This window comes from Echinops telfairi, unplaced genomic scaffold (genome assembly GCF_000313985.2).
Source record: "Echinops telfairi isolate 266 unplaced genomic scaffold, ASM31398v2 ScPeMD7_7469;HRSCAF=8507_1, whole genome shotgun sequence".
NCBI classification, from domain to species: domain Eukaryota; kingdom Metazoa; phylum Chordata; class Mammalia; order Afrosoricida; family Tenrecidae; genus Echinops; species Echinops telfairi.
This window is the reverse complement of record NW_022111373.1, coordinates 69318519-69335792: the sequence shown is the minus strand read 5'-3', so window position 1 is coordinate 69335792 and position 17274 is coordinate 69318519. Positions and strand designations below refer to the sequence as shown.

Genomic DNA, 17274 nt, shown 5'->3' with positions numbered 1-17274 from the left:
CATCATGCTTGGTCAAGTAGAAGGGCAGCGAGAAAGCAAAAGAGCTTTGATGAGGTGGACTGACAAAATGACTGCACCATGGGCTCCAGCACAACCAGTGTGCGCACGGCACAGAGCCAGGCAACGTGTCTCTCTGGGGACACAGGGTGGTTATGAGTTGGAACCTCCTCTTGACACCTTTGGCTTGCATGAGCAGCATGAAAGTGAAAGAAGAAACTAATAACTATGATGGTCAGGCTACATTTTTCTGAAATATTCGTTTTGACAAAGAAAAAGTAAGCTTTCTAGCAGGAAGTTATTCTAATCTATTCTCTTTGGAAAACCCCCAAGAATCGAAGCGTCTGTTCCCTTTCATGTTCTCTGTCCACCTAGCTACTGCTATAGTCTTCAGTTGAAATTGCAATTTTAAAAAATGCTTATTTTAGTTACTCAAGCTGAGCAGTTTTAATTTGTTTGAATAGTTAAGGCTAGAAAACTATTACCACAACTGCAGGATAGCATTATCAAAGCCAGCAGCTGTCAGGAATCTTTACTTTTTGTAAAGGCAGCTTTTATCTTTATACTAAGGAAAGACTCGTTCTATTTTCCTACATTTAGAATCTCTGTTCTTGAAAAACTCAATGTTATATTTTTAAATAAATTAAACCTTATATTTGAATGTTGATAAATAAGTAGCCCCTCCTACCCCTATGCAAATCCTGGCATATTTAATTCTGAGCTATACTATTTTTAATGTCAGAATTTTAAAACTGTATGAGGAAACACGAGAACTATTAGATATTATATAGTTCAATAAGTCAATTCTCCTTGCGATTTTTATAACCTTACTCATTCAAACTTAGGAAGACTATAATAACCCCTGATCTTTGGGTCCTTTATCTGAGATTCAAGATGGCATCTCCGACTTACAACTTGGGGTGGCGGTGGGGCAGAGGGAGGAGGGGGTAATTTTCTCTGATTTTAAAGAACTTCCAAAAACTAATTTCTGAAACAGCCATACTCAGGCCTTCACTGAGAGTGAAGACATATGATGATTAATAACAGAGGAATTGAAAAGGTGTGTAGATTATTTAACTCTAAGTATAAATATTAAGATAACTGCTACTGTAATAAGATAATTGGATCCTAAAACTATAGGCATAGTAGAGCAGATGCCATACTGTAGGTATAGAGTATCTTTTAAAAAATATAGTTCTTATTTCATGTTAAATAATTATCTACCTCCCAAACGCATTTAACCAAGAACTTGTAAAAATGCACTTCTTTTTGTTTTTCTTTGTAAGTTTCAAGTGTAAAAAAATTGCTTTAATCACTTTTGATTAATTCTATTTGGTTATGTTTTCTTTTAAAATTATGAAGAACATTGCATGGAACTGAATTTTGCCTTTTTTTGGTCTGTTGTTTTATAAATGTTATTTATATTGAGCTCATTTTAGTCAATAACACCATGAAGGAAAGGTGACATTTCCTTCTATTTTTTTCTTCTTTTTGCGTTATTACTATGTCAAAGCATTAGGTCAGCTTGCTACAGTGCAGTCTTGCTAAAAATAGCACCTTGGAAAATACGCCCAGAACAAGTGGAGACATCAGCAAGCCACCACTAGATGGCAAAGCAGCTTTACTATCGCTAACACTGCCAGCAAACAAAATATGACTTACAAACCTGCTGCAACATATTTTCTACCATATGAGAGTTCTGATCAATTTAGATTTTAAAATGAATGTCCATCCTGGTCTGAAATTAAATTATTTTGTAAACTTTATCTCTGACCAGCATTTACAATCTCACTCTTTTCAAAGTCCTAAGTTTAAGACCCAACCTAATATACTATTTGTTTGCAACAATGTTCAGTTAAGAAAACTAAAGACCTAGTGACTAGGATACAATGAATGTATCAAGATAGACATCAAAACAGAGAATACACTGTGAAAATGAACAAAAGGCTGTGAAGTGTTCAAAATTAGTTATTTACAAACACATCCCATATTAGTTATAAACTCAAAGATATTATCTACATTAGCCCCTACTAACAGTTTAAATTACTTTTATATAAAAGTAAATATGTGCTTGGGTATCACAGTGATAAAAAGATATAATTTCCTTTCTTAAGCATGTTCTTAGGATAAATAGCAAAAGGAGATTAAATTCACAAGGGAAGTTTTGCTGTTATTCAAATTCATAAGATTAGAGAAATCTATAAGATAATTTTCTAAAGCAGAAAAAGGTAAAACATATTTTCCTTTGTTTTAATTTATCCACTTTACTAAACTATTTTCATCATTACATGTAAGTGGAAAAAACTGAATCGGTCTAAAGAATCCTGCTGCCTATTTCCAATGAAATTGCAGGATTCAAATCCCTTTGCCTTTAAAAAAAAAAAATGCTATGGGGAGTGATTAGAGAGCAGAATGATGCTTAGCATATATAACTGATTTCTTAGCATACAATGTAACTTTTGGGTAAGACTCTAGCACAGGGAAAGGAGTGTTCATAGTTCAGGGGACCTACAATGTATATTCATACTATGCCACGCCACTGTGTTTTCTACCACTGAAACTGCCAGACTGATCAGTTGCTGCTCCAACTGCCTCTCCTTGGACTCCAACAACAAAGCCTCACACTTTTTAAAAGCTGCTCTGAAGTCATGGGTTATGAGTTGGTCTGCTAAACTCAGACAGTCACTCTGTGCAAGGCAGGTGAGGCTTTCCGCCCCATAATGATGTACAGCTGCAGAACCCTTCACACTCTGCTAGAGGGCCACTGCGAATTGGTAGGGAGAGTGGGAGAGTTCTAAAGTCATTTACCAGTTTCATGGTGGGCGCAACTCTGAGGATGTACAGGGTTTCCTAAACAAAGTATTCCATTCAAAAAAGACGCCAAGCAAAATAAACGTGTCTTACTTTCAATGGCGTTCTTTTAATGAAATCAACACCTATCTTCCCTTACTCAGATAATGGCATCAGTAGTCTAATTTAGGAGTCGCAGAATCATCTAATATCCCTAACTTGGCTAGTCACTTAAAGTTCATCAAACATAACTATGAAACCGCTTTCCTTTTCAATCCACAGTCAGGGGCCTTGAATAGGTTCAGAAGTCTCTTCCTGGAGCCGCTACAACAGCCAGCAGACTGGTATGCTTGCATCACACATCTCTTTAGCGGCTTCTGTTTCTTTTGGTTATTCCTTTGATTATTTACATTTTACTGTTAGTTGGGGCGCTCTCATTTTATATGTATTTTCTCCCCAGGATAATTCGTCCATCTCTGATTTAACCTGTTTTTTATTATGATGGTCCTCCAGTTGTATGCTCATGATTTTTCTAGGTTCCAAATCTATAGGTCCATCTCTAATGCATGTAATCTCTAAATGTATCTCTCACTCGAGGTCTCAAAAGACCCTAATCTAACCATCTCAAACCTACTCATTTTGTGGTTCTTATTTCAGAAAACAATACCTCCAATTGTTTCAGTTTGAGCCAGAAAGCAGGGTGTTACCACTGATTTCTTTCACTCTCATTACTTATGTTTATTTCAGCACTCAAATCAGTTTCTCTCTCTTTATACTTTGTCAACTTAATAAGTATAGGGGTGGAGTCAATCAGGTCACAGCCTGATGATGCCTCCTTGTGGGCATGACCTTCTCATTCGGATTCTGGGAACTTCCACTCTCTCTCTCTTCCTTCATCTTCCTGTGGACAAGCCATGTGGAGCTCCACTGAGACCTGAGAAAGCCATGAGGCAGAGACCTGTGGAGACCAACCCGGTGAAGTTTCCACTGCCAATGGGTCCACAAGACTTTTCACCCACCAGCCTGTGATCTTCCTGCATTTGGCATCATTACAAGTGGCAATGTGGGTTGAGGAGAAATTTATGGACTAGTATTGGACATAAGGGCTAATATAGGACTTATGGACTTGATCTAGACTGGGCTGGGATGTTTTCTCAGTATATAATTACTCTTTTATATAAAGCTCTCTCTTACACATACATGAGTGTCTCTGGATTTGTTTCTCTAGTTACCTGGCCTAACATATATCTGTTGCCACTGTCTTAGTTCAGGCCATTGTTAAACCTCACCCGAATCCTCTCACAGCCTGACTTGTTCTTCTGTCATCCTGGCTTTAGTTGAATGGTTTTCTGAAAAGTTGCAACTATGAAATGCTACAATCCTGCTTCAAATCCTTTAGTAGCTTTCACTGCCCTTAAGATCAAGTTCAAACTCTTTAACTAACCTGTACCGCTCCTTAAGCTCCCTCATGAGAGCCACTCTCACTTTGGATAATCAAGCTTCTGTTCTGCTGACATTCTCTCTCTCCTTCCCTTTCTATATGATCCTCCCCCACCCTATCCTTCCTGGGCTGTTCTTTCCCAGTCTTTCTGTAATCTTTGCCTAAGTCAGATTCAACTCACTTTACCATGCCAACTAGGATTATATTCAAAACTTTGGCACTACTTCCCTGCTATGCCCCTCTCAAGCCTGGGCTTAGTGCCCTTCTGGTTTGCTCCAAGGGCACACTTTATTTATTCATTGATCTAAACATTTTCTCTCCATATGCTAACGGCCACTCCTCTTTCTCATGCAGTTTTTTGAGGACAGGGATCTTTTGTACACTTGTACCACAGGTGCCTAACAAAGATTCAAGTCCTTCTTCTTCTTAAGCATCTCTGATGGCTACCATGTGCCTACTGAATGGAGACATGATTTCTTAACCTATGCTAGAGCAGACCTTTCCCCCCCTTACCATTAACCTTTGCCTCCCACAACCCCTAGCCTCTATATATTTATTCCCAACAATTCGGGTACCATTTAGATAACTTGATGCCTCTACGACTTTGTTTATACTCTCCTCATGTTCTGGAATGTCACTCCTCTGCTTGCTTGTCTGAATGAACAACTTTTTTTCTAAAGGAACCAATGGTCCTAACCTCTAGTTATCACAAAACATTACACTTCAGTCTCTTCTGACTCATAATGGCCTATAGAATTTCCCCTGTGGGTTTCCTCGGCTGTAACTCTTTACAGGAGTAGAAAGCTTCATCTTTCTCCTGTAGAATGGCTGGTGGGTTCAAACTGCTAACCTCGTAATTAGCAGCCCAAAGTGTAACTCACCGGGGTTCGTCTTATATCCAGTACTACTATTTATCACCATAAATAATTAAAAACAAAGTTAACTGTTTCCACTACTCTCATTAGGATTTTGAGGCAGAAGACAGGCAAGGGTAGAATATAGTTCATTCTATAAAATATAAAAATGTATTTCTTTTTGTATCTTTGATGAATCCTGGAATGAAAGAATGTGACCTCCTTCCCATCTAGTCCCTTCTTTTAAAAAGTGCTTTATATTTGTAAAAAGAATCTATACTAATTCTCAAGTAGATTAAAAAAAATGAAATTTTATTCACGTAGATAAACTTCTGATTTACTCCCTATTCCAACCCATCCTCAGCAAGAGAAATGAGGTCAGAAGGACAGAATAAGATGGGCCAGAAACATGAGGACCAACTATGAACCTATTAAAAGGTAAATTTAATGGCAGAAGTCCAGACTGCCTTGATTTGAATGCCAGCCCTATCACTTTCTGACGTTGGGCAAATCCCTAATCAATCACTTGTTAATCACTGTTCAGAGGGAGAGTCCTCAAGAATCCCAATGTTCCTGGAGCACAGAAAAGGGCTCTGAGACAGCAGGGAGGCCCGAGGAAACCTTTGGTTATTCTAGACCAGTTGGAAATTAACCACAGGGTTGCTGGGCAAATATATGTGTCCTAAGTAATTTACATTTCATGGCTGGAATTAAGTTCCCAGACCTTTTTTCCTATATTTTGGAAAATATTAATTTTATTTCTTCCTATTTGGTTGTATTAGTGGATTTCTCTACCCTGCAATAATGTCATGGTTTAACTAATAAACAATTATTGAGGACTGATAAAAACAAACATTAATGACAAAGTGGTTGATATGTACCTAATGTAATTCATCAAGAACATTGTGTTACATTAACTCTTATTGTAGTCTTCCTATTTTAGCTAATAACACCTAGGGTCTTCTTAATTTCCTCAAAAGTTGTCATAAAGTGAATCACACATTAAAAAATAAATGCCAGTATTTATATATAATGGGGCTAGGAAACCAGCAGATTAAAATGTGTGTGTCATAAAATTAAAAAGCGTCATACACATTAATTCTAATATTTTTGTTATCTTCCTTACGAAAATAAATGATTTTGTTGAAACTTTAAAATACTAACATATGTATATGACAACCTGGTCTGGAAGGCAGTATTATAAATTGCTAACAAAAGATTATAACTTAAAAGCCACAGAGATGATTCTCAAAACTATTTTCTATAGCCTATGATTTTTCCTATATGAACAGATTGTGATTTAGCTATATACTTTGAAAGTACAGCCAAACCTTGATTATCTCCAGTCTTGGAACTACAAATAACTTGGGTAGTTAAAATCCACAAATCTTTCCTAAACTTCAACTCTAGCCTCTTCTCCCACTAAATTTTTATTAAATGCTTTAATAGGCTAATTTAATGGAATAATTTGTATTTGAACTTTTTTCTTAGTTAAGAAATTAAATGGCAAAATAAATAAACAAAAAAAGTGGGGGGGGGAGCATAATAAGATAATTAGTCTCTGAATAACCAAGAGTTGGCTGCACAGCATGACGTTTATCTCATGAATTAAAATAGCCTCATCCTTCATCGCTCTAAAGAAAGCCAAACAGGGGCGCCCCTGCCGTCACAGTCCTAGTCAGAGTTCTCTGAGTACCTGAAAGAACCCCGGTGGCACAGGACCTACTGGCATGCCATCTCCTGGGGGAATGTTTCCTAGCACTGGACTGGGCGCTGCTGCAGCACTCTGCAAAGAATAAAGGAGAAACAAACCTATATCATTATAGAGAAGGCACAGAACCAAAGACTAATGATTATAGATTGTAGGAAGGGACTTAATTTTAACTTTCCCTTTTTGTTTCTGGGACCAGGTACTTAATAATGCTCCTCACGCAAGAGGAAAACTAATATCTAAAAGTTAGCTTTGTATATGATCAGTTAAGGTAGTTGGCTTAAAGAGATCTTTAAAAACATTTTTTGAAGTAACATAAGTTTCATAAAATGATAGATTTCAGGGATATATATATATATAAATATATCAAATGCAAATAGCAGTCTGACAAAAATGATAAAGGTTCAAGTAAATGTTTTATATTAATGGCAACATCAGTAACAAAAATATAAATTAAAAAGCAGTAAATTGTTAGTGATAGGTGTAGGAGTTAGAAAATAATTAATTTTGTAATTTTTTGCCTACCAATGGCAACCTCCAATTATTTCCTGGTAAAATAATATAGCCAACATATTAGCTTATAAGGTGGTAAGGATGAGAAAGTAGTTAGGAACTGAGTAAGAAAAGTAATTAGTTTGGTGGGATTCATTTCATATAAGCAAATTATGAAAAAAATCAGCTTGAAATATCCAAAATCTACTTTTAGTTACAAATTATGTTATAGAATCCTAAGGCTTCATGAAATATGAGCATGGGAAACATTTGGTTAGAATCGTAATTAAATTAAGATTAAAGTGTTTTAAATACTTAGGACAGTTATGTAGATAACTAGGAAACAATCGTAGATCCCATCTCTCCACATGATTAGACAGATTACAAACACTAAGAACAGCTATGAAGGGACCATAGATACGCTGAAAACATATAATCAGGAATCCAACACTTCTGTAATGAAAAAAAAAACAAAAACAAAAAAACGCAAAACACATTCTGAATCTCCAGCATCTGTTGATTGGCCTCATAGATAAGGGGCAATATATTCATTCACACATTAATATTCCATTGGAAGAATGATATACTATCTCACTATACTTGTAGTGTATACATCCCCCGGTATATAAACTGAAATACATACTAAACGTATGTACTCCTCAGTACTGGCAGTTATTCACAATGAAGGCCAATCATTTCAATATATTCTTTTAGGAAGTCTAGATTTAAATATGGTTATTTGAAATGCTGTTTATTTATGCCTGCTAAACTCTTAAACTTATTCTATTAAAGCATATGTGTAGAAAAGGAAAGATAGTATTTCTAAAATATCAAAACAAGACATTAATATATTGTTTTAAGAAAAAACATGCAATTTTATTCAATCGATATGATTTGCTTACCATTTGGTGGACACAGTTTTATTAGTTTATGTCAATAGTCATGCTTAAAAAATGAAAGGCAAATTCCATTTTTTCATTGTTAATTAAACTTTTATATAATTTAAGAGACAATGTTACAGTGTGAAGTCAAATTAGCACCAATCACTTGTCCTTTTTTTAGCTTAAATGTATATGATTATAAAGTGATGCAGCAGTAGTAAAGTGCTCAGTAGCTAACCTAAAAGTCTGTGGATCAAAGCCACCATCTGGCTCCAGGGGAAAAAATGTGGCAGTTCCATAAAAATTTGGAGCCTTTGAAACCTTTTTGGGTAGGCCTGCTCTGTCCTTTCGGATCACTATGGGTCAGAAATGATGTCATCACAGTGAGTTTTATTTATGATTACCAAAGGCTACTGTCATCAGTCAATTTTGAGAGTAGACCTGCCCATAGGGTTTGCAAGCCTGTACATTCTCTATGCATGTAGACTACTACATCTTTCTCCCTTTGAGGATTCAAACCACCCACCTTTATCTTAGCAGGCAGCAAACACTTAACTATTGGGTCACCAGGGTTCCTGTGGAATTTGTTGTTAATACTACAAGTAAAGCATGTCACTTATATCTAATTCATTGCAGCAAGTAGAATTTCCTTTACAGTTAAAGACATATGTACAAAGAAACACTTTTGTAAAACACACGGATTTATGCTTTTATAGGAATTTGTATTCTGTCAGATACATTTACAATAAACATGTAACACACACATAATGACAAAACAGAAGTCGCTAAATTATTATAATACCGTAATGTAGTATAAGGTACTATTTCTCCCTTAATTCTAGTTACCTTAAAAAGCACATAAAAGATGCTTATAACTTATTAATTTTTATCTACCGGAGTGAGGGAAATGTTAAATTAAACTCAACCGGTAAAGATGTCGGGCCATCATTTGCTTCCTTATTAGTTCTTTCTGGGGACCCACAGCGTTTAAAGGGCCTAGTGCAGTGGCTAAGCTCCGGACTGTCAACTGAAAGGTCAAAAATTTGAGCCCATCAGCTGCTTAACTTGCTAATTTAAACACAACACTAACATAAATAATATGTGTTTTGCAACTGGAAGCTAAGGAAGAATCATGTTTTTGAGATAAATAGCTTTATATAGAAGAAAGCACCACCAAATTTCTTGGGTTCTATTGCTAGAATTTTTTATTTAAGTTAATTCCAATTGATGAGACAAAATCAGCGCATGACCTAAGATTCCACAGAACTTTACTGTTAGATCTCACTGAGACAGGATGCATTATTTGGGATGCTCTGATTAAATAATAATTGGAGAAATATCATTTAATAATACTAAACATCAGCTTCCTGTGATTTATGTGAATTCCTATAGAGTAACATGGAAAATACTTTCTTATATAGTATATCTATGACTCCTTAATTAGCTCTGACTTTATTATTTAGCTCTCATGACAACATGGATCACACTTCAACACAAAAACAAAAATGCTCACAACTGGACCTATAAGCAATATCATGATAAACAGAAAGTACTAACATTGTCAATTACTTAGTTTTACTTGGATCCACAATCACATTCATGAAAGGTGCAGTTAGGAAATCAAATGACATTGTATTGGACAAATCTGTCAAAAATTTCTGTGAAGTGTAAAAATATTACTTTGAGGCTAAAGTGTGGCTGACCCAAGTCAAGGTATTCTCAATGGTTTCATGTGCATGAGAAAGCTGGATATTGAATAAGGAAGACTAAAGAAGAGCCAATGCTTTTGAATTATTCTATTGACAATATTAACTATACCACGAACTTCCAGAAGAATAAATACATCTATGGTGGAAGAAGTAGAGCCAGAATACTCCCTGGAAGTAAGACTGGCTAGACCTCACCTCACATACTTTGGACACGCCATCTACAAGAGGCAGTTCCTGAAGCAGGACACGCTGCTTGGTAAAGCAGAGAAACAGAGAAAAAAAAGACTCCCAACAAGACTGACTGACACAACAGCTGCAACTGTGGTCTCCAACACAGCAACAATTGCAGGGGTGGCACAGGCTAGGGCAGTGGTTCACTTTGATGTACATAGTGTCACACTGAAATGGAACGGACTCAGTGGCACCTAACCACAACAACAAACCATACAAATAATATATAATTAGAATATTTTTTCAAACTATACTGGCTATATAAGGCCAGTGTAGATACAGGCATATTAATTTCCATTATTAGTGTTTTACCTCTTTTATTAAATTAATTGGTACATTACTTGTATATAATCTCAAACTCATAAACTCATTGCCATTGAGCCAACTGCTACACAGAGTGACCCTACAAGGACAGGGTAGAACTGCCCCTGTGAGTTTCTGATGCTGTGACTTTTTGTAGGAATAGAAAGCCTTGTCTTTCTCCCAGTGAGGTAGTTTATTGTGCTAACCTGGCCAATAAACACATGTGGGGTTAACTGAAGTGGGGAGGGATAAATGGCTCAGTGAGCCTCGCCTTTCTAGTTCTCAGGTCTCTTGCTTTCTGATGGTCAGACCAGTGTGCAGCTGCCTTAGCCAGTTCCCTGCTAGACATCCCCAAGGAGAAGCCACATGGACCTACCCTGATGCAGCCCTGGGTGCTGGAGCAGCTGCGTGGAGACCCCTGCCAGCACTGAGATGCTTACACGTTCACTGATTCAGCTTTCCTTCTGCAGTCGGCGTCATGGTGTGTGTGTGTGTGTGTGTGTGTGTGTGTGTGTGTGTGTGTGTGTGGTGAGATGAAGGAGGACTTTGTGGATTTGTGTCAGACATATGGGTTAATGTTGGACTTGTGGGCTTGGGCAGCACTGGGTTGGGATGTTTTCTTGATGCACACTTAACCTTTATATAAAACTCTCTCTTATACATGAGTTTCTGTGGATTTGTTTCTCTAAAGTACCCAGAATAACACACCCAGGGAGTGGTTAGTGGTTTTGAACTGATGATTTTTGAGTTTAGGATCCCAATACTTAACCACTATACCAGCAGGGCTCCTCTATAATCTCAAGTAGTCATTTCTAAATTTCCTTTACTTAAGGACAAACCTTTCCCCCACCCCCTTCAAATTTAAGGTTAAATAAACATGTTTTTAATCTTACTTTGTAACTTGGAATTCTTATTTCAATACAATAAAATGAAATAGTTTAATTTTCAGACCATATAAAGATACTTTTCTGTTTTAAAAAGTTAGGTTAGGTTCTAAAGAGAATCTAGAAAGGATTTACATAATTGTTAGGTGTTTGTTTGCATTAGGTACACACATTTATCTGATCCAGTGGCTGCAACACTGGGCTCAAACATAAGAACAACTGTGAGGATGGTGCCGGACCAGGCAGTGTTTTGAAAGTTCTGTTGTGCACAGGGTCGCTAAGAGTCAGAACCAACTTGAGAGCACCTAATAACAAAAACATGGGCGTGTTCAATAGTTCGTAGAAAAATTCCATTATCTTTTCATTTGATTTTTCCATGAACTTTTAAAAATCCCCTCGTATTCTATCCTAGTTTACTTCACACAATAAGCTATATAAGAGCCTGGAGAACAAGCATCATTGTATTTTTTTGGAGGGGAGGGGGTTTTTAGACAATAAAAATGTTATATGTTGCTTTGAAAACAGTATTCAACATTGTATGCTTCAAAAAGAATAACAGGCCCAGAATGGCATTCATAAGAAAATACCAACAAACAGTCAGTGAGGAAGTGGACCCTGAACATCTGAAAACATATGAAGTACCACAGAGCTGGTTATATAAACATTACAGCTGGTGTTTACCATGAAGACTAATGAGAAAGGGAGTGCTTGGATTGGCTGGTAATTTCTACACAATGGTAACTCTTCATCTGAAAACATGGGGATGACCATAGTTAGCAGAAGAGAAGCGACTACTGGCTTGGGGGAGAAAAAATATCAAAAACGTTTTAAGTGTTAGAGAAATGCCAAGGAATGCTGGCCAGCATAGTGATGCCTTTATTGAGAGTAGGAGAATACTTCAAGATGATGGTTTTAATTTAGTTGTTACTTTTAAAATGACCAAGTTTCTTGGCTCAGAAATGAGGTTCCTGACGTTCTAAACTCAGCTTTAATTAGAAAAGATAACTTGCAAGTATAAAGAGATTTGTTTTGAGAAAATATGTTTTAGGTGTTATCTGATATCTTCAAATCTACACACACATCTCAAATATTATGTGACTACTGTGTGCCTTGTGCTGCTTCTAAATGAAGATTCATTTTTATCATGTAAGTTTTAAATCAATATGATTACTCTCAAAATAATGATTGTTATCAAGAAAAGTTAAATAGAATATAAAATTTTGTCTGGACGTGAAATTAAGTGGAGATATTTGAGATATGGTTTTAATATCTCACTTCCATGGAGTCAATGCTGACTCCTAGCAACCCTATGGAACAGCGCAGAACTGCCGCTGTGCGTTCCCAAGGCTGTAACTCTTGACAGGGGTAGAAAGACCTGTCTTTCTCCCACAGAGCAGCTGATAGTTTCAAACCACTGATCTTGTGGTTGGAAGCCCAATCCGTGCGTACCCACTGCAACATCAGGGCGGCTCCAATTATAACATATGTAATGCCCTAGTTAGAGCCTTGGTGAACGGATTACAAATTGGACTGCTAATCACTGAAAGTCAGCAGTCTGAAGCTACCAGCCCTGCTGAGGGAGAAAGATGAGGCCCTCTACTTCTGTGAAGATTTACAGTCTCAGAAACCCACAGGGCCATTTGACATATAATTACAGCATCACTGTGAACATATCATGGATAAGAACTTTGTTTTTCTCTAACTATATAATGGAGCCCTTGAGGCACTGTAGGACAGTTAGACTGCTAACCACAAGGTTGGTGGTTCAAAACGACAAGTTGCTCCACGTGACAAAGATGAGGCTATCTGCTCCCCTGAAGAGTTGTAGAGTCACTATGACTTGGAATTGACTCAATGGCAGTGGCCTGGTTTCATTATAACTACAAGAAGTCCTGGTGATTCTGTGGGTTAAGTCTTGAGTGGTTAACAATAAGGTCACGGTTTAAATCCATTAGTTGATCCTCAGGAAAAAGATGAGGCTGTCTGCACCCTGAAAACTTCGGTTAGAGATACCCTATGCAGGGCTACTATGCATCAGAATTGACACAACGAGAGAGGCTTTCGGATTTGATAGCTATATGGTGAATAATACTGAATATATTATAGAATGCTAGAAGTACCAACACATCTGTCTTGGAAGAGAAGTACTTTCAGAATGTTCTTTAGAGCAGAGGATAACTAGAATTTGTCTCGTGTACTTAAGATATGATCTTGAGGTTCAAGTCCCTGAAGAAGAACACCATGATTGAGAAAGTAGAGGGTCAGTGAAAATCAAGAAGGAGACCCATGGAGCCAGTGGTTCTGACGATGCACTCAAACACAGCAGTGATTGTGAAGACGGCACAGGACAAGACAGTGTCTTCCTCTGTTGCACACAGGACCCCTGTGAGTGAGACTGACTTGACAGTACTCAACGACAACAACCAAATGGTTTTGCAAGTTCTATTGTTATACCTGGGATATTTAAAGAGACTTTCAAGAACAAATTTGAGGCACAGAACAAAGATTTGCTGAGTTGTAGGATGACAACAAGAATATCATACATGAAGAAAGCAAAAAGATCATTCAAAAAGACAATACGGAAAGGCAAACACAGATTTCAGAAGAGACTCTGAAGCTTGCTCATAAGTATAGAATAGTTAGAGCACATGAAATAAATTATGAAGTAAAAGAGCTGAACAGAAAATTTCAGAGGACAGCTTGAAAAGATAAAGTAGAAGATTATAATAAGATGTGCAAAATCCTGAATTTAGAAGACAGGAAATGAAGAGCATGTTCAGAATACCTCAAGGTAAAGAACTGAAGGCAAAATTCAAGCCCGGAGTTGTAATACTGAAAGTTTCTATGAGCAAAATATTGAATAATGCAGAAGGCATCAAAGTATATAATCAAGAACCGATGGTATTGAAGGAAGAAGTCCAAGCTGCAATGAAGATATTACTGAACAATGAGACTCCAGGAATTGACAGAATAGCAACTGAAATGTTTCAACAAGATGGTGAAGCACTGGAAACTCTCACTTGTCTATGCCAAGAAATTTGGAAGAGAGCCTTCGGTCAGCCAACTGGAAGAAATCATATCCATGCCCATTCCAAAGTAAGGTAATGCAACAGAATATGGAATTTACTGAGCAACTCCATTAATATCATATGCAAGCAGGATTTTGCAGAAGATAATTAGAAAAATAGTTGCAGCAGCAGACAGACAGGGAACTGCCAGAAATTCACGTCAGAATTCTGAGGTCTTGGCATGAGAGGGAGCATTCCTGACATCAGATGGATACTGGCTGAAAGCTGAGAAGACCAGGAAAGATGTTTACTTGTGTTTTATTGGCTATACAAAGGCATTCAATTGTGTAAATCATAACAAACTACGGATCACATTGTGAAGAATTGGAATTCCAGAACAATTCATTGTGCTGATGCATAACCTAGAGGCAGTCTTTGCAAGAAAACACGGGAATCTGCATGGTTTAATATCAGGGAATGTGTGCGGCACAGTAGTATCTTCTTACCATACTTAATCAATCTTCATGCTGAGAAATAATCCAGGAAGCAGGACTATATAAAGAAAAATATGGCAGAAAGATTGGAGGAGTGCCTATTAATCTGCAATAGGCAGATGACGCAATCTTACTTGCTAGAAGTAAACTTAAAGCTCTTGCTGATAAAAATCAAAGACTATGACCATCAGCATGAATTGCAATTCAGTGTAAAGAAAAACCAATCCCTCATAACTGGACCAACAGATAACATCATAATACACCGAAAATATGGAAGCTGTCAACTATTTAATTTTGCTTGAATTCACAAACAATGTTCATGGAAGCAGCAGCCAAGAAATCACATGACATACTGTATCGGATGTATTGTACTGGATAAATCTGCTGCACGGAAGTGTTCAAGAGCAAGGACATCACTTTGAGGGCTAAAGCAGTCCTGCTTCAAGCCATAATGTTTCCAATCACCTCATATGAAAGTAGGGCAATAATAAATAATGAACACTGCAAAAGAGTAAATATATTTGGATTAGACTGTTGGTGAAAGTACTGTGGGCTGCCAGAAGAACTAACAAATTTATCTTGCAAGAAGTACAGCCAGCATGCTCCCTAGAAGTAAGAATAGGCAGGATCCTCTCACATATAACATGCTGGACATGCTATCAGGAGAGATCAATCCTTGAAAAGGACATTGTGCCTAGTCAAGTCGGGGGACAATGAAAGAGGAAGAGACCCTCTAGAGAGGGAATGACACAGTGGCTGCAACACCGGGCACAAACATAACAACTCTGAGGAAGCTTAACAACAAACAATACAACAATCATCTTACACAATGATTTTCTGGGTTTGTCTGAAAATATTTATCCTTAACAGGGCCAAGATTAAGTTTTCTTCCTTTGTACATGTCTAACTTAGTTGTGACAGGCCTAAAGGCAAAAAAGTTGGCTGAACTGAACCCAGTTCAGTTGATGACATGTCTTGTTTTGGGCTAAAATAAATATTATGCCATTAGTAGAATTAGCAAGTATCTTACATTTAAGGTAGGCTGTGCTATTCTATGTCAACTAAGCGTATCATGTTCCTGGAAGAGAAATTGACAGAAATTAATGTAGCTGATACTTTCCTCACTATTTTCTAAATAGGTTTGTATTTTCTTAAAGGGCACTAAAGTGGAATAAGTTATACAGCCTTCATGTTATCATTCACTGTAGGTGATGAACATGAATCAGTGGTGTTACTACATATGAAATGCCAATTGAGTTTGGTATCCTTGTATCTGACTTTGACTACTCTATTACGACTACATACTTCATTTTCAATATCAAGCTCTAAAACAGTCATGCATTGCTTAATATCCATGATACATTCTGTGCAATAGGACATTATGAAATCTTCACATTGCGCAAAGAGGATATTATATATACCATCACTGGATTAACAAAAAATTCTGTTTTCACATCTGCTTTTTTTACATTGAATTTGTAAGTAAATCAGAACTGTTAGGTACAATTTCTATCTAACAACAGTTTATCCTGTACCTGTTAGGTACAATCTCTATCTAACAACAGTTTATCTATCTAACAAATGTTTATCTTGGTACGTAGCATACAATGTACTTTTCTATTTATAAAAACATAAAAGAAACACTTTCAGAAACACTGAAACATAGTTAATATGAAAAATTATTTGTGATAGTCATAATGTTCTAATGCATGTCACTGAGTAGTACCCAATTGTTGTTATTACAAACTATCATATGCGCTGCGCTCCCACCCCTCCCCCCGCCTCAAATTTTTCACAGGATAGGCTTTCCAGAGATTGGAGTTACGGAAATATATGAAGTTGGATGCTGCTCAAACAGATGCTGTGTGCCAATAACTTACCATTAAGTTAACATAATATTATAAACCATTTAAAAAACTTAACTAAAGTTAATCTTTTACTCCGCACTGATTCCTGAGCTAGGTGACATTAGGTTCTCTTTAAAGGTAATAATAAATATGATTTAAGACAAAAAATTCATAGATGTGAGGAGGGGCTTTGTTCTTGCGTGTGCTGAGCTGATCTCAACTCCTAACTACCCTTTGGGGCAGAGCAGAATTGTAGCATAGGATTTCCTGGGTTGTAATTGTACCGGAGAAGATTGCTATGTCTTTTCTACTGGACAGTGGTCAGTGGGTTCCAACTGTTGACCTTTCAATGAGCAGCTGAGCACTTAACCATTATGTCACCTAACAATGAAAGTAGCAAACAAGTTACACCAATCCTTACTGCACCTATTACTTACGCAACCTCAAAATTAATTTAGAAAAATTGGCAAAATTACAAAGGGAAATGAACAAATCCAGGACCACAGTGAGGAATTCTAAGACCCCTCAGAATCAGATAGATGAGTGCTGGTCAAAGAGTATTGCTACTAGGGTTTCAGTTCTTAGAGACACGGGTTTATTTCTATTGAAATTTGTTTACACGTCTCTGTGAT

At 37.0% G+C, this 17274-nt stretch overlaps 1 protein-coding gene across 1 annotated transcript in view; it reads right to left on the bottom strand.

Moving 5' to 3' along the window:
- The window catches only part of SSBP2 (single stranded DNA binding protein 2), a 321263-nt gene that overhangs the window by 86147 nt on the left and 217842 nt on the right, over nt 1–17274 (bottom strand). The window contains exon 5 of the mRNA XM_045285203.1: nt 6779–6868. Within this exon, the coding sequence (XP_045141138.1) occupies nt 6779–6868 (90 nt within the window). The remainder of the gene's footprint in view (nt 1–6778; nt 6869–17274) is intronic.